General features: G+C 43.2%; 1 protein-coding gene across 1 annotated transcript in view; it reads right to left on the minus strand.

Moving 5' to 3' along the window:
- gldn (gliomedin) overlaps window positions 1-25,022 on the minus strand; it is a 38,561-nt gene that overhangs the window by 10,627 nt on the left and 2,912 nt on the right. Inside the window, exons 4-6 of the mRNA XM_034194311.1 lie at window positions 9,370-9,468; window positions 6,614-6,715; window positions 6,365-6,487 (exon numbers count right to left, since the gene is read on the minus strand). Coding sequence (XP_034050202.1) covers window positions 6,365-6,487; window positions 6,614-6,715; window positions 9,370-9,468 — 324 coding nt within the window. The remainder of the gene's footprint in view (window positions 1-6,364; window positions 6,488-6,613; window positions 6,716-9,369; window positions 9,469-25,022) is intronic.

Here is a 25,022-nt window from a genome sequence, read left to right on the forward strand (position 1 = left end):
AGCAGATGAGGCACACAACAGGAAAGTGGCTGCAAAAAGAGTTCAGACTATGACACAGTTTTCAGTACAGCAGATAATTACCTTCACAGGTAGATGATATCTCGGCAATGAGGTGGAGATGACGTCCGGTCTTTATCGAGTGAGATGATGTAGAGTAGATGGGTGACAGCTGTCAAGAGATAATGAGTGACAGCTGTCACCCCCGGTTGTGTCCGTGGCGGCAGTGCCCTCTCGTGACTGAAGCCTGCACTTCAGGCAGGGCGCCCTCTGGGGGTGGGCCAGCAGTACCTCCTCTTCTGGCGGCCCACACAACAAGTCCACTTGGTGCAACAGCTCTCCAAGGTGTGATCACTCCTTTTTAGATGCAGACTAACAAGCAGATCTGATTTGATGCAGGTGTTAGTTTTGGGGATGAAAATTTACAGGGTGATTCCATAATTTATTCCTCAGAATTGAGTGAGTCCATATTTTTTTCCCTCTGCTTGGTCTAAAAAAGTAACCGTTACTGACTGCCACAATTATTTTCCCTGATTTCTTACAGTGTTTCTTAAAGCCAGAAAGGTGCCATTTGAAATGACTTTAGTTTTGTGTCCTGTCTGTGAGCTGCTTTTTTTAAACAAAATTAAACAACTGAATGAACATCCTCCGAGGCCGGTGATTCCATAATTATTGCCAGGGGTTGTAGAATTAACAGGAAGCCAATGAAGAGAAGCCAATATGGGTGAGATATGCTCTCTCCTTCTAGTCCCTGTCAGTACTCTAGCTGCAGCATTTTGAATTAACTGAAGGCTTTTCAGGGAACCTTTAGGACAACCTGATAATAATGAATTACAATAGTCCAGCCTAGAGGAAATAAATGCATGAATTAGCTTTTCAGCATCACTCTGAGACAAGACCTTTCTAATTTTAGAGATATTGCGCAAATGCAAAAAAGCAGTCCTACATATTTGTTTAATATGCGCATTGAATGACATATCCTGATCAAAAATGACTCCAAGATTTCTCACAGTATTACTAGAGGTCAGGGTAATGCCATCCAGAGTAAGGATCTGGTTAGACACCATGTTTCTAAGATTTGTGGGGCCAGGTACAATAACTTCAGTTTTATCTGAGTTTAAAAGCAGGAAATTAGAGGTCATCCATGTCTTTATGTCTGTAAGACAATCCTGCAGTTTAGCTAATTGGTGTGTGTCCTCTGGCTTCATGGATAGATAAAGCTGAGTATCATCTGCGTAATAATGAAAATTTAAGCAATGCTGTCTAATAATACTGCCTAAGGGAAGCATGTATAAAGTGAATAAAATTGGTCCTAGCACAGAACCTTGTGGAACTCCATAATTAACCTTAGTCTGTGAAGAAGATTCCCCATTTACATGAACAAATTGTAATCTATTAGATAAATATGATTCAAACCACCGCAGCGCAGTGCCTTTAATACCTATGGCATGCTCTAATCTCTGTAATAAAATTTTATGGTCAACAGTATCAAAAGCAGCACTGAGGTCTAACAGAACAAGCACAGAGATGAGTCCACTGTCTGAGGCCATAAGAAGATCATTTGTAACCTTCACTAATGCTTTTTCTGTACTATGATGAATTCTAAACCCTGACTGAAACTCAATCAATCAATCAATCAATTTTATTTATATAGCGCCAAATCACAACAAACAGTTGCCCCAAGGCGCCTTATATTGTAAGGCAAGGCCATACAATAATTACGGAAAAACCCCAACGGTCAAAACGACCCCCTGTGAGCAAGCACTTGGCAACAGTGGGAAGGAAAAACTCCCTTTTAACAGGAAGAAACCTCCAGCAGAACCAGGCTCAGGGAGGGGCAGTCTTCTGCTGGGACTGGTTGGGGCTGAGGGAGAGAACCAGGAAAAAGACATGCTGTGGAGGGGAGCAGAGATCAATCACTAATGATTAAATGCAGAGTGGTGCATACAGAGCAAAAAGAGAAATAAACACTCAGTGCATCATGGGAACCCCCCAGCAGTCTAAGTCTATAGCAGCATAACTAAGGGATGGTTCAGGGTCACCTGATCCAGCCCTAACTATAAGCTTTAGCAAAAAGGAAAGTTTTAAGCCTAATCTTAAAAGTAGAGAGGGTGTCTGTCTCCCTGATCTGAATTGGGAGCTGGTTCCACAGGAGAGGAGCCTGAAAGCTGAAGGCTCTGCCTCCCATTCTACTCTTACAAACCCTAGGAACTACAAGTAAGCCTGCAGTCTGAGAGCGAAGCACTCTATTGGGGTGATATGGTACTATGAGGTCCCTAAGATAAGATGGGACCTGATTATTCAAAACCTTATAAGTAAGAAGAAGAATTTTAAATTCTATTCTAGAATTAACAGGAAGCCAATGAAGAGAGGCCAATATGGGTGAGATATGCTCTCTCCTTCTAGTCCCTGTTAGCACTCTAGCTGCAGCATTTTGAATTAACTGAAGGCTTTTCAGGGAACTTTTAGGACAACCTGATAATAATGAATTACAATAGTCCAGCCTAGAGGAAATAAATGCATGAATTAGTTTTTCAGCATCATTCTGAGACAAGACCTTTCTAATTTTAGAGATATTGCGCAAATGCAAAAAAGCAGTCCTACATATTTGTTTAATATGCGCATTGAATGACATATCCTGATCAAAAATGACTCCAAGATTTCTCACAGTATTACTAGAGGTCAGGGTAATGCCATCCAGAGTAAGGATCTGGTTAGACACCATGTTTCTAAGATTTGTGGGACCAAGTACAATAACTTCAGTTTTATCTGAGTTTAAAAGCAGGAAATTAGAGGTCATCCATGTCTTTATGTCTGTAAGACAATCCTGCAGTTTAGCTAATTGATGTGTGTCCTCTGGCTTCATGGATAGATAAAGCTGGGTATCATCTGCGTAACAATGAAAATTTAAGCAATGCTGTCTAATAATACTGCCTAAGGGAAACATGTATAAAGTGAATAAAATTGGTCCTAACACAGAACCTTGTGGAACTCCATAATTAACCTTAGTTTGTGAAGAAGATTCCCCATTTACATGAACAAATTGTAATCTATTAGATAAATATGATTCAAACCACCGCAGCGCAGTGCCTTTAATACCTATGGCATGCTCTAATCTCTGTAATAAAATTTTATGGTCAACAGTATCAAAAGCAGCACTGAGGTCCAACAGAACAAGCACAGAGATGAGTCCACTGTCTGAGGCCATAAGAAGATCATTTGTAACCTTCACTAATGCTGTTTCTGTACTATGATGAATTCTAAAACCTAACTGAAACTCTTCAAATAGACCATTCCTCTGCAGATGATCAGTTAGCTGTTTTACAACTACCCTTTCAATAATTTTTGAGAGAAAAGGAAGGTTGGAGATTGGCCTATAATTAGCTAAGATAGCTGGGTCAAGTGATGGCTTTTTAAGTAATGGTTTAATTACTGCCACCTTAAAAGCCTGTGGTACATAGCCAACTAATAAAGATAGATTGATCATATTTAAGATCGAAGCATTAATTAATGGTAGGGCTTCCTTGAGCAGCCTGGTAGGAATGGAGTCTAATAGACATGTTGATGGTTTGGAGGAAGTAACTAATGAAAATAACTCAGACAGAACAATCGGAGAGAAAGAGTCTAACCAAATACCGGCACCACTGAAAGCAGCCAAAGAGAACGATATGTCTTTGGGATGGTTATGAGTATTTTTCTCTAATAGTTAAAATTTTATTAGCAAAGAAAGTCATGAAGTCATTACTAGTTAAAGTTAAAGGAATACTCAGCTCAATAGAGCTCTGACTCTTTGTCAGCCTGGCTACAGTGCTGAAAAGAAACCTGGGGTTGTTCTTATTTTCTTCAATTAGTGATGAGTAGTAAGATGTCCTAGCTTTACGGAGGGCTTTTTTATAGCGCAACAGACTCTTTTTCCAGGCTAAGTGAAGATCTTCTAAATTAGTGAGACGCCATTTCCTCTCCAACTTACGGGTTATCTGCTTTAAGCTGTGAGTTTGTGAGTTGTACCACGGAGTCAGGCACTTCTGATTTAAGGCTCTCTTTTTCAGAGGAGCTACACCATCCAAAGTTGTCCTCAATGAGGATATAAAACTATTGACGAGATAATCTATCTCACTCACAGAGTTTAGGTAGCTACTCTGCCCTGTGTTGGTATATGGCACTGGAGAACATAAAGAAGGAATCATATCCTTAAACCTAGTTACAGCACTTTCTGAAAGACTTCTACTGTAATGAAACTTATTCCCCACTACTGGGTAGTCCATCAGAGTAAATGTAAATGTTATTAAGAAATGATCAGACAGAAGGGGGTTTTCAGGGAATACTGTTAAGTCTTCAATTTCCATACCATAAGTCAGAACAAGATCTAAGGTATGATTAAAGTGGTGGGTGGACTCATTTACATTTTGAGCAAAGCCAATCGAGTCTAACAATAGATTAAATGCAGTGTTGAGGCTGTCATTCTCAGCATCTGTGTGGATGTTAAAATCGCCCACTATAATTATCTTATCTGAGCTAAGCACTAAGTCAGACAAAAGGTCCAAAAATTCACAGAAAAACTCACAGTAATGACCAGGAGGATGATAGATAACAACAAATAAAACTGGTTTTTGGGACTTCCAATTTGGATGGACAAGACTAAGAGACAAGCTTTCAAATGAATTAAAGCTCTGTCTGGGTTTTTGATTAATTAATAAGCTGGAGTGGAAGATTGCTGCTAATCCTCCGCCTCGGCCCGTGCTACAAGCATTCTGACAATCAGTGTGACTCGGGGGTGTTGACTCATTTAAACTAACATATTCATCCTGCTGTAACCAGGTTTCTGTAAGGCAGAATAAATCAATATGTTGATCCATTATTATATCATTTACTAACAGGGACTTAGAAGAGAGAGATCTAATGTTTAATAGACCACATTTAACTGTTTTAGTCTGTGGTGCAGTTGAAAGTGCTATATTATTTTTTCTTTTTGAATTTTTATGCTTAAATAGATTTTTACTGGTTGTTGGTGGTCTGGGAGCAGGCACCGTCTTTACGGGGATGGGGTAATGAGGGGATGGCAGGGGGAGAGAAGCTGCAGAGAGGTGTGTAAGACTACAACTCTGGTTACTGGTCCCAACCCTGGATAGTCACGGTTTGGAGGATTTAAGAAAATTGGCCAGATTTCTAGAAATGAGAGCTGCTCCATCCAAAGTGGGATGGATGCTGTCTCTCCTAACAAAACCAGGTTTTCCCCAGAAGCTTTGCCAATTATCTATGAAGCCCACCTCATTTTTTGGACACCACTCAGACAGCCAGCAATTCAGGGAGAACATGCGGCTAAACATGTCACTCCCGGTCTGATTGGGGAGGGGCCCAGAGAAAACTACAGAGTCCGACATTGTTTTTGCAAAGTTACACACCGATTCAATATTAATTTTAGTGACCTCCGATTGGCGTAACCGGGTGTCATTACTGCCGACGTGAATTACAGTCTTACCAAATTTACGCTTAGCCTTAGCCAGCAGTTTCAAATTTCCTTCAATGTCGCCTGCTCTGGCCCCCAGAAGACAATTGACTATGGTTGCTGGTGTCGCTAACTTCACATTTCTCAAAACAGAGTCGCCAATAACCAGAGTTTGATCTTCAGCGGGTGTGTCACCGAGTGGGGAAAAACGGTTAGGGATGTGAACGGGTTGGCGGTGTACACAGGGCTTCTGTTTAGGACTACGCTTCCTCCTCACAGTCACCCAGTCGGCCTGCTTTCCCGGCTGCTCGGGATCTGCCGGGAGGGAACTAACGGCGGCTAAGCTACCTTGGTCCGCACCGACTACAGGGGCCTGGCTAACTGTAGGATTTTCCAAGGTGCGGAGCCGAGTCTCCAATTCGCCCAGCCTGGCCTCCAAAGCTACGAATAAGCTACACTTATTACAAGTACCATTACTGCTAAAGGAGGCCGAGGAATAACTAAACATTTCACACCCAGAGCAGAAAAGTGCAGGAGAGACAGGAGAAGCCGCCATGCTAAACCGGCTAAGAGCTAGTAGCTGCGCTAAGCTAGCGGATTCCTAAAAACACGCAAAGTGAATAATGTGTAAATAATTTAGAGGTGATTCAGCAGAGGGAGTGCTTTAGTTAAGGCACGTGAAGATTACACTGGGAAACAAATCGTTATCTAGTTAACTAGATCAATCTAACTGCGCAGATTAAACAGCTAAGAGATACAGCAAAACACCGCTGTGCTCCGGAACAGGAAGTGATACAATACCGCAGTGAGAGCCAACCACCAGAGATGGAGTGAACCACTGTAGCAAATGTCAGCTTTGTATGTTTTGAGTGAAATAATCCTTTAAAGATGATATTTAAAGTACATTAATGGATATGTTACCAAATGTCTGAGCAGCAAAATGGCCTTTGTGGTGCCTGATTCTTGTTGGGCCCTGTGGGCCTGGAGATCCCATTGGTCCTGGAGGTCCTGGAAGACCAGGAGGACCAGGAGGGCCTTGAGGTCCTGTGGGCAGAATAGAGGACAGGTAAATCTTCTGGGCACAAGTGTTCCTTGACAGCAAGGACAACCTTTACTCAGTTTCGGTGCAAATTTTTTTAAATGACTGAAAAAGTGTTAGGCTCATCTCACCCTCAATAAAGACATCATTGGATGGCTGGGCATTTTCTCCAGGGGGACCAGGTTCACCTTGCTGCCCTCTTTCACCTGCTTCTCCCTTCTCACCTGGTTGCCCTGTAAATGATGTTAGAAAACTCAAAACACTTTGTGTTGTCACATACTCAAACCAACTTATTGTAGCAGATAACTGAAACAATCCTTCAAATGGGGATACAAGCACCGAATTTAGCACAAATACTCCTTAGGCATTACTCTTTTGAAACAAACAAACAAACAAACAAACAAACAAACAAACAAACAAACAAACAAAATGACTGGCCACTTGAATTTTCAATAAGTGGCCAGGTAGGGGTCAATTGAAGAATTACACAGGGGTCAAAATTGGAAAAATTCTCCAATCATATTGAAAATTGTACCACATTGTGTGTCTGATCACAAAGATTCCGAAAAGGTATAGTTTGGACTATCTACAACTGAATGTTATGGAGTTATAGGGTAAAAACATGAAGAATGGTGACTAAAGTCAATTTCAGTTGTACAGGGGTCAAAAGTTCATGTTGCTCCAATTTTGTTGAAAAATGGTGCAAATTGTTGGTTGAGCTAATAGGATTAATAAATGTAACAGTTTTGACTGTGTTGAATGCTTGGTTTGCAAAGTACATGTCAAACAATGTCGACGTACATTGATTCTATGGCATGTGACATACAGTGGGGAAAATAAGTATTTGATCCCCCGTCAGTTTTGCAGGTTTTCCCACCTACAAAGAATGGAGAGGTGTGTAATCGTAGGTACACTTCAACTGTGAGAGACAGAATCTAAAAAAATCCAGTAAATCACATTGTATGATTTTTAAATAATTAATTTGCATTTTATTGCATAAAATAAGTATTTGAACACCTACCAACCAGCAAGAATTCTGGCTCACACAGACCTGTTAATTTTTCTTTAAGAAGCCCTCTTATTCTGCACTCTACCTGTATTAATTGCACCTGTTTGAACTTGTTACCTGTATAAAAGACACCTGTTCACACACTCAATCAATCACACTCCAACCTGTCCACCATAGACAAGACCAAAGAGCTGTCTAAGGACACCAGGGACAAAACTGTAGACCTGCACAACTGTCCTGTCCTGGACTACAGGACAACAGGCAAGCACCTTGGTAGAAGACAACAACTGTTATGGTTATTTATTAGAAAGTGAAAGAAACACAAGATGACTGTCAATCTCCCTCTGTCTGGGATTCCATGCAAGATCTCACTTTGTGGGGTAAGGATGATTCTGAGAAAGCTCACAACTACACAGGGGGACCTGGTCAATGACCTGAAGAGAGCTGGGACCACAGTCACAAAGATTACATTAGTAACACATGATGCTGTCATGGTTTAAAATCCTGCAGGGCAGCAAGGTCCCCCTGCTCAAGCCAGCACATGTCCAGACCCATTTGAAGTTCACTAGTGACCATCTGGATGATCCAGAGGAGGCATGGGAGAAGGTCATGTGGTCAGATGAGACCAAAATAGAGCTTTTTGGAATCAACTCCACTTACCATGTTTAGAGGATGAGAACAACCCCAAGAAAACCATCCCAACCGTGAAGCATGTGGGTGGAAACATCATACTCTGGGGGTGCTCTTCTGCAAAGGGGACAGGACGACTGCACCGTATTGAAGGGAGGATGGATGGGGTCATGTATTGTGAGATTTTAGCAAACAACCACCTTCCCTCAGTAAGAGCATTGAAGATGGGTCATGGCTGGGTCTTCCAGCATGACAATGATCTCAAACACACAGCCAGGGCAACTAAGGAGGGGCTCCGTAAGAAACATTTCAAGGTCCTGGAGTGGCCTGGCCAGTCTCCAGACCTGATCTCAATAGAAAATCTTTGGACGGTGCTGAAACTCCAAACCTGAAAGATTTGGAGAAGATCTGTATGGAGGAGTGGACCAAAATCCCTGCTGCAGTGTGTGCAAACCTGGTCAAGAACTACAGGAAACGTTTGACCTCTGTAATGGCAGACAAATGTTTCTGTACCAGTTGTTAAGCTCTGTTTTTCTAGGGGGTCAAATACTTATTTTATGCAATAAAATGCAATTAATTATTTAAAAATCATACAATGTGATTTACTGGATTTTTAAAATTTTTTTAGATTATGTCTCTCGCAGTTGAAGTGTACCTACAATAAAAATTACAGACCTCTCCATACTTTGCAGGTGGGAAAACCTGCAAAACTGACAGGGGGTCAAATACTTATTTTCCCCACTGTAAATTACAAACACATTTACAGGTATAACTGTGGAATAGAAGCTCTGCAGTAGGGCAAGAAAATAATAATTTTGATTTTTTTTTTTTTAATGTAACAACAGTTATTACAGATTATTACAGGTGTTAGTTAGCGTGTGCGCCCCGGGAATGCACATCACATAGGCCAAAGGTAAAATCAAAAACTCACGCATGCACACATTTTCTTCTTCCTGTAGATGTTAAAAGGAAAATAAAATATTTGCTCTGGAATATGTTCTCTTCATTAAAATGAGATGTAGTAAATCTATGTTACAATGCTTGGATTTTGATAGAAAGTAGATTTTGTCAGTTTTGTTAAATTTGAAAGGCAATGTATGTTGTAGTCCTGTGTATAATATTTCACTGTGCATGTTTGGTATTTTGACCCGTCTCTGTACCAGGACACTCAAATGGCCAAAGCTGCCTCAGGCACAATTAAAAATGGACAGTGAGTGAAACCACATTGGAGCATCATTCGTTCTGTACCTCTTCTTCCTCGTTTCCCTTCAGCCCCGGGCAGTCCATTCAGTCCTGGGATGCCATCAGTCCCGTTGTTGCCTGGAATGCCATCTGCACCAGGCAAACCTACAACAGCACAAAAACAGTTGTAACTAGAGCACTGCGCTTGAAGAGTGCAAACCTCCATCAACACAAGTTCGCAATACCATAAAATTTTAACTTGGAAAAAATTCGCAACGTCAAAGTCCTGTTAGAAGTGGCTTTTCATAAGCTAAATTAGGTGTGATCAAATGTCAGGAGTATTTATTTAGTTCATGCACTTGAAATTAAGTTTTTTTTTTTGCGGTGTTGTCAGGTTTGTTTGTTTTTTTTTCAACTTTTTTAGTTTCTGAATTTTTTTTCAGATAATTTTCACAGAAAATTGGTTGTCTTTACGGCACAGTAAATTTTGCAGAGTAAAATTTACTCTGCTGGCATAACATTTGGTCCCAGTCCAAATAGAGTTAAATTGACTCTACCATAGGGTTAAATCAACTCTATCACAGTGTAAAATCAACTCTTATTGGAGTAGGAACACTTGATTTGATTTCACTCTATAACAGAGTGTCTTTTACTCCCTTTTAGACTGGGACCAAATATTATCCCAACAGATTATATTTTACTCAGAAAAATGTACTGTTTATGCACAACTTGCCTCTACTGGTGGTTGGCTCTCACTGCGGTATTGTATCACTTCCTGTTCCGGAGCACAGCGGTGTTTTTCTGTATCTGTTAGCTGTTTAATCTGCGCAGTTAGATTGATCTAGTTATCTAGATTACGATTTGTTTCCCAGTGTAATCTTTACGTGCCTTAACTAAAGCACTCCTTCTGCTGAATCACCTCTAAATTATTTACACATTATTCACTTTGCGTGTTTTTAGGAATCCGCTAGCTTAGCGTAGCTACTAGCTCTTAGCCGATTTAGCATGGCGGCTTCTCCTGTCTCTCCCGCACTTTTCTGCTCTGGGTGTGAAATGTTTAGTTATTCCTCGGCCTCCTTTAGCAGTAACGGTACTTGTAATAAGTGTAGCTTATTCGTAGCTTTGGAGGCCAGGCTGGGCGAATTGGAGACTCTGCTCCGCACCGTGGAAAATTCTACAGCTAGCCAGGCCCCTGTAGTCGGTGCGGACCAAGGTAGCTTAGCCGCCGTTAGTTACCCCCTGGCAGATCCCGAGCAGCCGGGAAAGCAGGCTGACTGGGTGACTGTGAGGAGGAAGCGTAGCCCTAAACAGAAGCCCTGTGTACACCGCCAACCCGTTCACATCTCTAACCGTTTTTCCCCACTCGACGACACACCCGCCGAGGATCAAACTCTGGTTATTGGCGACTCTGTTTTGCGAAATGTGAAGTTAGCGACACCAGCAACCATAGTCAATTGTCTTCCGGGGGCCAGAGCAGGCGACATTGAAGGAAATTTGAAACTGCTGGCTAAGGCTAAGCGTAAATTTGGTAAGATTGTAATTCACGTCGGCAGTAATGACACCCGGTTACGCCAATCGGAGGTCACTAAAATTAACATTAAATCAGTGTGTAACTTTGCAAAAACAATGTCGGACTCTGTAGTTTTCTCTGGGCCCCTCCCCAATCAGACCGGGAGTGACATGTTTAGCCGCATGTTCTCCTTGAATTGCTGGCTGTCTGAGTGGTGTCCAAAAAACGAGGTGGGCTTCATAGATAATTGTCAAAGCTTCTGGGGAAAACCTGGTCTTGTTAGGAGAGACGGCATCCATCCCACTTTGGATGGAGCAGCTCTCATTTCTAGAAATCTGGCCAATTTTCTTAAATCCTCCAAACCGTGACTATCCAGGGTTGGGACCAGGAAGCAGAGTTGTAGTCTTACACACCTCTCTGCAGCTTCTCTCCCCCTGCCATCCCCTCATTACCCCATCCCCGTAGAGACGGTGCCTGCTCCCAGACTACCAATAACCAGCAAAAATCTATTTAAGTATAAAAATTCAAAAAGAAAAAATAATATAGCACCTTCAACTGCACCACAGACTAAAGCAGTTAAATGTGGTCTATTAAACATTAGGTCTCTCTCTTCTAAGTCCCTGTTGGTAAATTATATAATAATTGATCAACATATTGATTTATTCTGCCTTACAGAAACCTGGTTACAGCAGGATGAATATGTTAGTTTAAATGAGTCAACACCCCCGAGTCACACTAACTGTCAGAATGCTCGTAGCACGGGCCGAGGCGGAGGATTAGCAGCAATCTTCCATTCCAGCTTATTAATTAATCAAAAACCCAGACAGAGCTTTAATTCATTTGAAAGCTTGACTCTTAGTCTTGTCCATCCAAATTGGAAGTCCCAAAAACCAGTTTTATTTGTTATTATCTATCGTCCACCTGGTCGTTACTGTGAGTTTCTCTGTGAATTTTCAGACCTTTTGTCTGACTTAGTGCTTAGCTCAGATAAGATAATTATAGTGGGCGATTTTAACATCCACACAGATGCTGAGAATGACAGCCTCAACACTGCATTTAATCTATTATTAGACTCTATTGGCTTTGCTCAAAAAGTAAATGAGTCCACCCACCACTTTAATCATATCTTAGATCTTGTTCTGACTTATGATATGGAAATAGAAGACTTAACAGTATTCCCTGAAAACTCCCTTCTGTCTGATCATTTCTTAATAACATTTACATTTACTCTGATGGACTACCCAGCAGTGGGGAATAAGTTTCATTACACTAGAAGTCTTTCAGAAAGCGCTGTAACTAGGTTTAAGGATATGATTCCTTCTTTATGTTCTCTAAAGAAGGAATCAGGATTCACAGGAGAGGAGCTTTTCAGGCTCCTCTCCTGTGGAACCAGCTCCCAATTCAGATCAGGGAGACAGACACCCTCTCTACTTTTAAGATTAGGCTTAAAACTTTCCTTTTTGCTAAAGCTTATAGTTAGGGCTGGATCAGGTGACCCTGAACCATCCCTTAGTTATGCTGCTATAGACGTAGACTGCTGGGGGGTTCCCATGATGCACTGTTTCTTTCTCTTTTTGCTCTGTATGCACCACTCTGCATTTAATCATTAGTAATCGATCTCTGCTCCCCTCCACAGCATGTCTTTTTCCTGGTTCTCTCCCTCAGCCCCAACCAGTCCCAGCAGAAGACTGCCCCTCCCTGAGCCTGGTTCTGCTGGAGGTTTCTTCCTGTTAAAAGGGAGTTTTTCCTTCCCACTGTAGCCAAGTGCTTGCTCACAGGGGGTCGTTTTGACCGTTGGGGTTTTACATAATTATTGTATGGCCTTGCCTTACAATATAAAGCGCCTTGGGGCAACTGTTTGTTGTGATTTGGCGCTATATAAAAAAATTGATTGATTGATTGATTGATTGACAACTTGTCATTGCTTTTTAGCACTTGGTTTCTGACTGATGTAGAAGAATTTTTAGGTCCATATTTGAACTGTGATGAACTATCAAGTGTCCTGATCCGAACTGTATGTCCTCTGGTTGAACTAGCAGGTGTTCAACCCAAAAAAAGGGCTCTATTAGTCATTTAGTCTGTCAGGGGCTTTCCAAGGCCTTTTAGGTGCTTTCCCGCAGGCCACGTGCAGGGGCCTCAGGCCAGCTGCACGTGTGGCTGAGGCCACGTGCGGAGGGGGCCTCAGGCCAGCTGCACCTGTGGCTGAAGGTCTTTTAAAAAAATCAGTTGTAAATCCTTCATGTTTTAATGGGAGCGTTTGTCACATTGAAATAATGGCCTAACACCTGCTTAGGGTTCACTAGAGGACGCTTCCAATAGAAAACCATGTCTTGGGAATGAAATAAATAAAAAAGTCGAAGGAGGAGCGATGCCCGCGGATCTCCAATAAATAGACGAGCGCGGTTGTCATATTCAGTCTTTCTAGAGGACTCAGTTTGTCTAAGCTTTGTGTCGAAGGCTTAAATAAACTTAAAAACTCTGTGCATTTTATCTTGCTTAAGGCTGAATTATTCTAAAGTGTTGTGTCATTTTCTAGCATATCACTTGCAATTAGTTTGTGTTATCTAAAAGACGACATCCTGAGAAGACTAAAGACGAGCCGCGACAGAACTTGGCGAGCCAGCTTCAGGAGGGTCCAGGGGCATTCCGGCAGCCTGGGGCAGTCCAGCTCATCCCTCCAGACCGTAAATAACAGTGATCACGACTAAAAGGTAAGCAGAAACCTTTTATAATTTCTGCACGATCTGGAGGAGTGAGTCGGGATTTCCGCCCAAGTTGACAGGTGATATTTTTTAATTGCCTCTTACCCAAAAGAACCTGGACTAAGAAAATTGATAAGAGACTAAAAAAGATAAGATTGAAAATTATCAGGCCTTGTAGATAAAATGCTCAGAAGGTGTGTGTGTTCCCGGGAAAAAGAATGTCTGTGTGAGTGAAAGGTCAGGAATGTTCATGAACTCTGGTGCGGAAAGAGTGCGTGGAGAACTAACCTGGATGCTTGGGGAATAATTGGTGTTGAAATTCGTTACTAACGTGCCGGCTGATAGCATGCGCTGTAGGGGTTAATTTAGGGGAGTATACTGACAAATAGATACAAGGTAATACAAGGTTATTTAAAGAGTTTAACAGAGACTGAAGTGAAATAAGTGAGAAAAAAGAGTTTAACAAGAGAATACGTGCAGAGAAAGCACAAGATAAGCGCCTGAGGGGGCGCAGTAGAAATACCGTACATGATAAAGAGATTTAAAGAGGAAGTGCAAAGTGGCACCGCTGACAGTAAGTAAAAGAGCTCAATAAAGGACGTCATTTTTTAAGAAAAGAGAAAAACTATAAAAAAAAAAAATAATAAAATAAATGAAGAGTTAGTGCAGAATACATGAGAATTAATGAAGCAGAAAATAGTGCAGTAAGGCACCAGATACACGCTTGTGGGGCGTGGGAGAAGAATAAGTAATTAAGTACACAGTAATATGAGTTTTTTATAAGACAAGAAAAAGAGTATTTTCAGTGCAAAGGCACATTAAGCTCACGAGGAGCTCAGTAAGTGAAAAAAAAGGTAGAAGAAAGTGCAGAAAGGCACAGGATACGCACGCGAGGCGCGGTAAGGCGTAGAAATAAATGAAATATTGTATGCTCAGAAAGGAGCTTGTGAAAATAATATAGTAAGCACAGGATACGCACGCGAGGCGCGGTAAGGCGTAGAAGTAAATGAAATATTGTATGCTCAGAAAGGAGCTGGTGAAAAATAATATATTAAGCACAGGATACGCACGCGAGGCGCGGTAAGGCGTAGAAGTAAATGAAATATTGTACGCTCAAAGAGGGCTTGAAAAAAGTAATATATGAAGTTGCTGACAGCGCCGGAGAAGCTATCTAACGTGAAGAAGAGATACATGCTTAAACAGAACACATTGGTGTTAAGTGAATAAAAAGGTTGTTTAAAGCCGCGGAGTGAAAAGTGGCAGAAGTCTAGATAGAGATATATAGAAAGTTGTTTTTAATAATTTTTGTGTATAAAGCTGTTGAAAATTGTGTGTGGGAGAGTGGAGAGTAAGCGGGGAGGTGCAAGCAAAGCTGTGAGGGCTTGCAAGCTGGCTGACATACAAGATTAATGTGAAAGAGTACGAGGGGGAGGTATTTAGACCCAACAGGAGGACTTGGGAGGTGCATGACAGGCAGAGAGGAAAGTGTGAAACAGAGACAGTGAAGAAAAAGACAGGAGAAGAGTGCTATGTAAATACAGAGAAGGTAGATATTATTTCAAAGAGAGAAAACTAATAAACAAATATAGCAGAAAAAGACTAGAAGCAGAAAGTTAAAAAAATTAGAAGGAAAATAGAAAGTCGGGAGCAAAGACATTAGGAAGTGTTAGGGTTGTAAGAGGATTAAATAAATAAAATTGGTTATAAATCAAAAGAGATAAAGCTTAGATTATAGTGAAAAAGCTGACAGACTGATCAATGCTTGGGACAGTCATTGATGGGAGACTTATGTGATGATGAAATAATACTCCCAGAACATTACTTGACTGACGGAGACATCGAAACCCAGGGAATCAGGACACATTTTTGGCTGGAAAGGACCTATTTTGACAGGGTAGGAGCAGAACATTGGCAGGACGAACAAGAGATCAATCAGAAATTATGGCAGATTACTAAGGTAATCAATCTGAAGCAAAAGAAAGAACAATTCCCTCTAATTAATTGGGAGCTGCTGATAAGACGTCTGTGGCATCAGGGTTTAACCCCGTGGCTGGAGCTGCTTTGTGAAAAAGAAGAAAAGAAAGAAAAAGAAAAAGAAGACGGGCATAGCAGTTGGAAATTTAATCCTTTTAAGGGTTTAAAATACAAAACAGGTGTTACAGCCAGCAAGTTATTGGTCTGGATCAGGACAGCCCCTGAGGGACTACCAGAACACCATAGAAACACCTCACATAGCGTTTGTCAGGGTTACATGGGTAACTCTCAAGGTCAAGGTCGGGAAAGTACCCCGCTAGACTTAGTACTAAGAAAATATCCAGGAAAACACACTAAGGCCAACCAATGTATGAGAAAGTGGCACAAAAGGTCACATGGGGGCAGGCAATGGCCTTTGGAGGGATCATTTGATCCGGTGATGTGTGAAGCAGTTGCGGTAGAAATACAGAAAAAAGAAATTAAAGATCAGCAGAAGAACGTAAATAACAACAAAAAACGCACTGAAGAAAAAGAAGTTTTGGCCTTGTTCAAGCAGGAAGCACAGAGGCTACAGCAGAAAAGAGAAAAAATGACAGAGGAAAGATCCAAAGAGACTAAAGCCAGTGCACCGAGCTGGGAATCAGAGCCACCCCCATATAAACGTCATGATATGGGAAAGACAGCTGGACAATTTGTATTAGGAACTCGTGAAGAGGACCAAGGCATGGATGTGGAGGGCAAATTCACACTGACACTAAAAGCTCGAGAGCCACAAGGAGACAGGTCCTCAGTCTGTCAAATGGATCATACAAGGTCTCCAAGTCCGAAAGTAAGTGGTCGCACACCACGACCAGCAGGGGGGGCCACAAATAACAGTGACACGGAGGCAGACGAGGATAAAGAGAGAGACCTGAAGGCTCCGCCTGCACATCGAGGTCCACTGAAAACCGTCCCCTCCCACCATAAGTCAGCCGACTGGACCTTCACAGGCTATAGAGGCTCCGAAGAGTGGCACAAGAGCTTCTGTGACACACTGGATCTGGCCAGAAGAGATAATGAAGAACTAGCTGAGCAACTTCGGCTAGCGAAGGAAAGAATACAAAGACATAGGGACACCGAGGAAAGAAGAATATTACAACAGTCGACGCCCAATCAAGGGAATCACATTATACAGCCACCCACCCGAAAGATTTCTGGTGAGATCATCATTGAGAGTGCAAAAGAGGCCCGACTCAGGCAAAGACAACGATGTGTAGCCAAAGACATAGCGGCTTTAGAACAGAATATAACCGACTGGATGGACTGCCTGGAACCAGTCAGTCGCACTCGATCTGGAAGACAGTATGGAGCCCCCACAGAAGAAGAGGAGGACGAAGACCTCATATGCCCATTGGTGGTTAGAAATGGTCATCATGTGTATACCCCATGGAGCTGGACAGACATGGTGGGGCTGGCCAACAGGCTGCCAGACATCACCCAAGGAGCTGGGAGATGGATAACTGCCTTAGAAGAAGGCACTGCAGGGGTAACCTTGTCTTTAGGTGACATAAAAGCCTTGCTAATGCATGTCATGGGAAAACATGACACTGAAGAATTAGCAGGAAAGGTTGGACTAACACAATGATGGGCACTAATCAACATGATGAAGTCCCCTTTAATCGCTATAGAAACTCCATGTGGGAAGGACTGAGAAGAAAGTACCCTGAGGTCTTGGATCCCTCTAAATTGGATGATGAGGAGTGGACACCTGAAGAGTGCCCAAAGAAGTTCCTGCACCGATTCCAGAAAAGATGGACGGAGGAAACAGGAAATGCATGGAACCATTCTCCAGCAACTGAAATCCTGTTTAAAATAACTGTAAAAAAGGCTCTACCAGATGAGGTTCAGAAAGCCCTAGATGGAGTTGTGGGACTATCAAAAATGAATTGGGCTTTATACTCTGAGCATATTTGTCACCATCTTGAAATCTACAAGAAAGAAAAACAAAAAGAAGAAGATGCAGCAAAATCCCTGACGAAAAAATTGGTGCAGATGCAGTTGGGAGAGCTAACCAAAGTCAAGAAAGAAAAAACAAAGACCCAGGCACCAATGATGACCCCTGTTCCTTCTGAGTCGGCAAGCCTAGCCCCTACGACAAACACTGCTGCCACCATACAGGCACCTGTGGTAACAGCCACACAGAGCCCCCAAGGAGCAGCAGGAAGCACTGCTACAGGAGAAGTCTCAGGCACCAGTGGAGCATCACTATCACTACCATAGCACTGGCACACCCGGAAATGGACCCACCTACAGTCATGGGTGGAGAGGAGAGTCACGGAACTTTCAAGGTCAAAGAGGAGGGTGGCGAAGAGGATCTCGCCAACCTTCATTTGGAAGCAGATTCCAAAACTCAGCTCCCAGGAACAGTCAAGCGGGACCGCCTATGGGACCAACACCCCCAATAGGGGATCAACCCTCTAATGAGTGTTGGAGCTGTGGACAACCTGGACATCGAATGAGAAATTGTCCGGCCCGACCTTGGGTTGGACCCTCTGCCTATTGGCAATAGGGAGGCCTAGAGAAGACAGAGGGGGAAACGGTGGCATTGGCTATTTCGATGATACCTAAGGAAGAGCCAACCGTCACTGTTAATATACAAAACAGAGATTTCCCTTTCATGGTGGATACAGGGGCAACATACTCTTGCATAGGGAAAATGGGCGCTCATCTCCCCCTCTCTGGGTCTGTAATTAAGACCATCGGCTTCTCTGGGAAAACTCAAATAATACCTTTTACACGCCCACTTCCTGTAACGATTGCAGAAAAAACAATTGAAGCACCCCTGTTATACTCACAAAATACACCTGTGAATTTGCTGGGAAGAGACATTTTATGTAAGCTACAAACCCAGATAGTGTGTACCCATCAAGGACTGCAAATACACTTTCCTGACGAAGCACTCGCCAACATTATGGTGCTTATGGACATGGAAAACAAGGTCCGACCTGTGCAACCCATGGTATACTGGCTGAAGTTACAACCAGAAAATTCAAATCTTCAACTGGAATGGGAAAAATGGAAGCCCTGGGCAGAACAACACTATGAAGCAGTATGTACACCTAGTTTACCTTTACATGTCACCCTGATGTTCGATGCCAAACAAGAACAAACTGACTATGCATGCGGCTGGGATGTATTGATGAATCAACGGCTGTTTCACATAACCACCACAGAAATTTATTTAGGCCCCCAAGGGGCCGCAGCTTCTGTCAAGCTAACTTCAGCTGAACAACAATGGTATCAAGTGCCGAATGCCACGCCTCATGTGACCCTTTTAGTCTCTGAAAAGTACGAATCCCATGACCTAGGTCCAATGGTAAAGACAGCCTCAGAAGTTGAAGAATGGCAAAACATGGAAAGTCCACAAGTACATCTGTCAAAAGACCAGCAGTTTGTACGAATTAATTTAAAAGTAAATGATGAGGCTATAGCTCAAAAAGTGGAGCTCAATCCTAGACCAGAGGGACAGATGGTGTTATCGGCCCAACAAGAGAAATTGTTAGAGCAAATACCACCAGTGGTGTGGTCCAAAAGCAAAACGGATGTAGGACTAGTAAAAACAGCCTTACCAGTAAAAATAAAAGTAAAACCGGGAGCAAAACTGCCTCACCAAAGGCAGTATCCATTAAAACCTCAGGCTATTGAAGGCATAAAACCAGTAATTAAGGGACTAATGGCAGCTGGAGTTCTAATAAAAACTGCAAGCCCATGCAATACTCCTATCTATCCTATCCCTAAAAACAATACCAAAGAGTATCGGCTGGTACATGATTTGCGTCCTATCAATGCAATAATAGAAATGGATGCACCTATAGTACCTGATCCGCATACTATACTATCAAGCATCCCTGCTGGAGCAAAATGGTACACAGTAATTGATCTGTGTTCAGCCTATTTCAGTGTGCCTGTGCACCCAGACTCACAACATTTGTTTGCATTCACATTTCTGGGACAACAGCTAACGTATACACGGCTACCTCAGGGACTGAACCTGTCCCCAGCCATCTTTAACAAAGTCCTGGCTGAAGATTTACAACACCTTGACATACCCAGTACATTGGTGCAATATATGGATGATCTCCTTATTGCATCAGAGACTCAAGAACAGTGTGAAAAAGATTCATTAATTGTATTGCATGCATTGGCAGATGGAGGTCATAAAGTAAGTAAGGACAAATTGCAGTTCTGCAAACAACAAGTAGAATACTTGGGAAGACAGTTGTGTGGGACCACGCGATGTATAGCCCCAAGCCAAGTGGAGGCTATAATCAAGGCTCCCAAACCCCAAACAGTGGGACAGATGCTTTCATTCCTTGGGATGGCAGGGTACAGTCGGCCGTGGATTTGTGATTATGCTATAAAAACTGCACCTTTGCGTGCCATGATTAGAGCAGTGGGGCAAACAAGCAATGCAGCTCTCCTCGTCTGGACAGATCAGGCAACGGGAGCTTTTGAGGCCCTAAAAACAGACATGCAATCTGCTCCCGCGTTAGGTAACCCAGATTATGGGAAACCTTTCCATTTGTATGTTACTGAAAAAGCTGGATATGCTTGTGCTGTACTAATGCAGGAAACAAATGAAGGAAAACAACCATTGGCCTATTATAGTACAAAGCTTGACAACATTGAAACAGGATTGCCACCATGCTATCAGGGTCTAGCAGCAGCTGCCTTTGCATTTCAAAAAGCATCATCCATAATCATGGGACATGCAGTAACGTTGTACACGTCGCATCAGTTACATGCCCTGCTAACCAGTCAACGTTTTGTCTTAACACAAGCTAGACGCACTGGATATGAAGTTGTGTTGTCCGCTCCAGAAATAACAATACAACGTTGTCACACGGTGAATCCCGCCACCAAATTGACCACACCGTTAGATGGTACTCCACATAACTGTGTGGCAGAGACAGAGAAATTTTGAGAGCCAGAGAACATTTGTATAATCACGCCATAGATGCAGATCTAACCCTGTTCGTGGATGGCTCATGCTTTCGGGATGCCGCGGGATTGCATGCGGGTATGGGGATTGTTAAACTAAACACGGATGGCGAGACCTTTGAATTACTGGAGTCCCAAGGAATTGATCAGCCTTGTTCAGCCCAACTGGCAGAAATCAAAGCCTTAACTATGGCTTGCCAGATAGCTAAAGATCAACGTGTTAATATCTACACAGACTCAGCCTACGCTTATGGCGTATGTCATGTACATGCCAACATTTGGAAACAAAGGGGATTCCTGAGAGCAGATGGCACCCCTGTCACTCATGGAGAAGCGATTTCCCAACTGTTACAAGCCAGAAGAAGCACAGAGGGAAGGCCACGCCTCCCTGCAGCCAGGCGAACACTGGCCAAGGCGCTCACAGAGACTGATTGAACAAGACGACGCACAGCTTCAGAGAGTAGTGGATCCCTGCCAGATAGAGCAGCGACAGACTCAGATGCAGACTCAGAGACAACTGGAGACGCAGGCCAACAGACAGACAGAAATACAGACCGACAGATAGACAGGCCACAGGAGACATCAGACTCGGACAGCAACTCAGTAGATTTACCGACAGAAGAACCGCAGGAAGTACAACCCAGACAAAGCACAGATACACCACACATCCCTAGTGACAGCTCATCTAGTGACGGCTCACTTAGTAGCACATCTAGTAGCACATCTCAACAGTCATCAGAGCAATGATTAAGGAATTATTCAAGGGATTGACAATACTACTGGTGGTCAGTATGGGAGAAAATAGACATCCAAAACATACAACGGACTGTGCCGTGGCCATGGCCGCAATAGCAGCTAAACAAGGCATTCTAAACACAGGAAAAACATATAATTTGGTATACATTAAATCAAAAGCCTACAAGAACATAGGAATACAGGGAAAGCTGGGGGATTACATATTAGGCGAAGCCATTAGCATCAAATGTGAAGAGGAGGGAACACTCAACATAGAGGTAATTTGTGATAAAAGAGGATGCAGGGAAACCAAGCAAGACGTAACTGTTACAGTACATGAAGCCACAAAATGGGTAAAAATCAAACCAAGGAAAAAGAGGACAATTAGAAGCCTAGAAACAAGCAGTCACTTAGGGAGATGGGATCCCAGTACAGACCTAGCCCGCACACAAGGGTTGAAGACCAATTTATTTTACCAATGGTTGAAATTTTCGGCTAGGCAGATCAGTGAAAAGCCTTGCATAGCCTGTCACCGGAAAGGTGTGATACCTCAGGCTAAACCCCTACCTGATATCAACAACTGTTATAGGAGCCCCCAACATAACTCAGACCAAGCAGAATGCTATACACAATGTGTTATGAAAATGGCAGTAGGTGATGAAAAATATGCTGCCGACAGTAAACTTTGTCCAGTGCCCCTAAGTACAGAAGGAACCGTTCCACCTATGATTAAAATAGAGAAAGGGATGATACACCCATTCTGTATAGCTAAAGGCTTAGTAGCACAATACATAAGCGATTGGCAGGTAGGGACGACCCAGCCAAAACACCACATACAGTGTATGCAAAAGCAGCAAGAATACAAACCGGCCAAAACAGCATGGAACATTACCGTCTGTCACACCCTGCCAGCAGCAGGCATACAGTGTGAACAAATAGTACCGGCCACAGGGGGGTCTGTAATTGGACTGAATCTCACCCATGCTTCATGGGTATCTACTCCAAATTTAGCTAAGGGAACGGTACCCTTAGCTGACATCTTTTGGATATGCGGACAAAAAAGGAAACTCCTGTCATCGCTGTCCCCGAATTGGAAAGGCCTTTGTGCTCCTGTGATGCTCACAGGAGCAATAACAGTAATTGAAATGCCAAATTCAATACAACCCATGCCACAGAAACTTCGTAAGAAAAGAGGAATAATGACGTTTAAAACAGACTACAACATCACAGTAAGAAACGGGATACCAGAAGGGATACCCCGACAGTTAGAAGCCATAGACAGTAGCAGAGTTATAGCAGATGAAGATGCGGATAAATGGGGATGGGCATTGGCTCTGTTTGGGGTTACTCCAAAAATCCGTTCTAGGTTCCAGGAGGTGCAGTGGATTAATTACTTGTGGTATAATCAGCAAAGATACCTGAACTGGACATTGGCAGCAGTAGGAGCCTTAACCGAACAACTGCACGCCACCTCGCTAATGACAATGCAAAATAGATTAGCTATCGAGATGATGATGGCTGATGAACAAGGAGTTTGTATTATGATCAAAGCCACCGAATGTTGCACAGCTATTCCCATGCGTACAGGGGAAGATGGAAATTTGACAGAGCTCTTAATCACACTTGAAGAGATGCAACAGGAACTGTTAAGTAACTCCATAGGAGGGAGAAATGAAACTGACGATTCTGGATACATTGTAGGGAATGGAATGAATATTGGCCCACTGTTTTCACTGTTTGGGACTCTAAGGAGAGGGTGGATATCATGGAAAGACTGGTTATACCAGATAGGTGTAATCTTGGCACTAACAGGGGTGGCGGTCTTGCTGGTAATATGTTGTGGTATTCCCTTGATAAAATTTCTGGTCAATAAATTGCTTTCATCCACAGTAGGACAGCTCCCACTGTTAGCCATCCGAGCCCTAGAAGAAAGCACAAACGAAACAGACAGAGAACCAGAATATATGGAAATGGATGAAATACCAATTATCCTCCCCGACAGCCCCCAGCTCCCTAATATTGTGGCGTACACCCCAGATAGGGAGGACTGGGATGGACCGTGCTGGGTGATATTGTAGACGAGGAAGAAGACATGCACGCACATTTACATTCACACACATGCACCCACAAAAATGAGGGATAGGATAGACAATATCTGAAAGAATGACATGGAGCTGTAATAATGAACGTATATGTATATTACTAGGACACAGGAGTATGGCTGAGAGACCAGACTCCCCTGATCAGGGACCTATGCCTGATCTGCCTCTATCAAGTCTGATTGGACTCTCAGAACTGTTTGGAGAAGAGGATATACAGGAGGGATGGTCGAGACATGATTGGTCACCACAGCCGCCATCCATCCAGCAGCTAAACCAGTTGGCAACAGAAGGATCTTCATCGTTCCAGCACCTGACGATGACGGCTTCACAGAATCTGCCTGCAGCAAGAGTCGGCCCGAGGACTCCACCATCACCTGAAGGACCCTTTGGACTCAGGAACACACCCCTTCCGCAGATGCCATGGAGACAGTCACATGTGCCAGTAGCAACGATACCCTCCAGGGGAGGCAGCCAAGGTCGGCCATATGCAGCAACTGCCCGAGTGCATCCTAGACCCAATTCACTGCTAGGACCTGTCCCCAGCTTTCCACCCCCAAGGCAGGAGAGATATTCTGATCAGCCCAGTACCTCTGGAGGAGGATCAGCAGGGGTAGACCTTAGCCGAACTCACCCACCAGGACAGAGGGGAGCTTTGTACAGGCTGCTAAATGCCCAGAGTGTCCCACCCACTTGCCTGTGCGACATCAACAATACTCCCCCCACACACGAAATGCCTTCCCCCTTGTACTTCCTGTCCCCTGGACTGCACAACCTTAATCTGGTCATGGTCACCCCACAGGACATGGCAATCTTGGTTCGAGAGCTTCGTCTTCCACAAGAGTCTGTTCCAAAAACCTTGGAGCAGCTCCTGCCCCTCACAAATCACATTCCCCATGAGCTATTTGAGGAAATCATGCCACAACTACAGACAGCTGCATACCTGTTCAGGATACACCGTGACAATGCCAACATCTCTTGTGCTCAGGAGGGCCTCCATACTCAACTGTGTGGTCTTCAGTCTAGTATGGACATGCTAGCCTGCATGATGGAGCATATGGAAAGGGAACAGCTAGGGCTGGCCACCACCACCCTGAATGTGGGCAAGAATTCTCTGGGGGCCCTGTACAACCTGGCCAAGCAGCACAAGGAGCTGGAAAGATCCATCAGAGAACTGCACGACTGTCTGAAAGCCAGAATTCCTGATCCTTCCCCCACTACCCCTGAAAGGCCAACCTCCCCATGTTCCCCAACTTCTCCCAAAACTTCAGATGCTGAGTAAATGCTGAGGAGCGCGGACTGACGTAATGGCACTGAACACGGACTATGATCTTGGTTCTTGAGTTTGAATTGCGGACTGGTTTCAGAAATCTGAGTGTAAATAAAACAAAGAAGGATATATGTTAGTAACGAAGGTTGGGTAAATGTCTGTCCTTACCATCATCTGCGTAACACAGATAAAGCTAAATGCATACACATAGATATCATATTGCAAAGTTATAAAAAGGGGACCCTTACACGGCGTGTTTGTAGATTTAGTAGTAAAGATGCACCATAGGGACCCCTTTTTTCTTAAATTATAGCATGCCTCAAGAGACATGCATTGCCTAAATTTGGTGTCTGGCCAAAACGGGCATTAGAAAACAAGCTGAAAAAGAAGAAAAACAAAGTGGAGAATGTTGAGAAATGGCCTATAATGAAAACCATTATATGACTGAC

The sequence above is a fragment of the Thalassophryne amazonica genome, chromosome 2 (genome assembly GCF_902500255.1).
Source record: "Thalassophryne amazonica chromosome 2, fThaAma1.1, whole genome shotgun sequence".
In the NCBI taxonomy this organism is placed as follows: Eukaryota; Metazoa; Chordata; class Actinopteri; order Batrachoidiformes; family Batrachoididae; genus Thalassophryne; species Thalassophryne amazonica.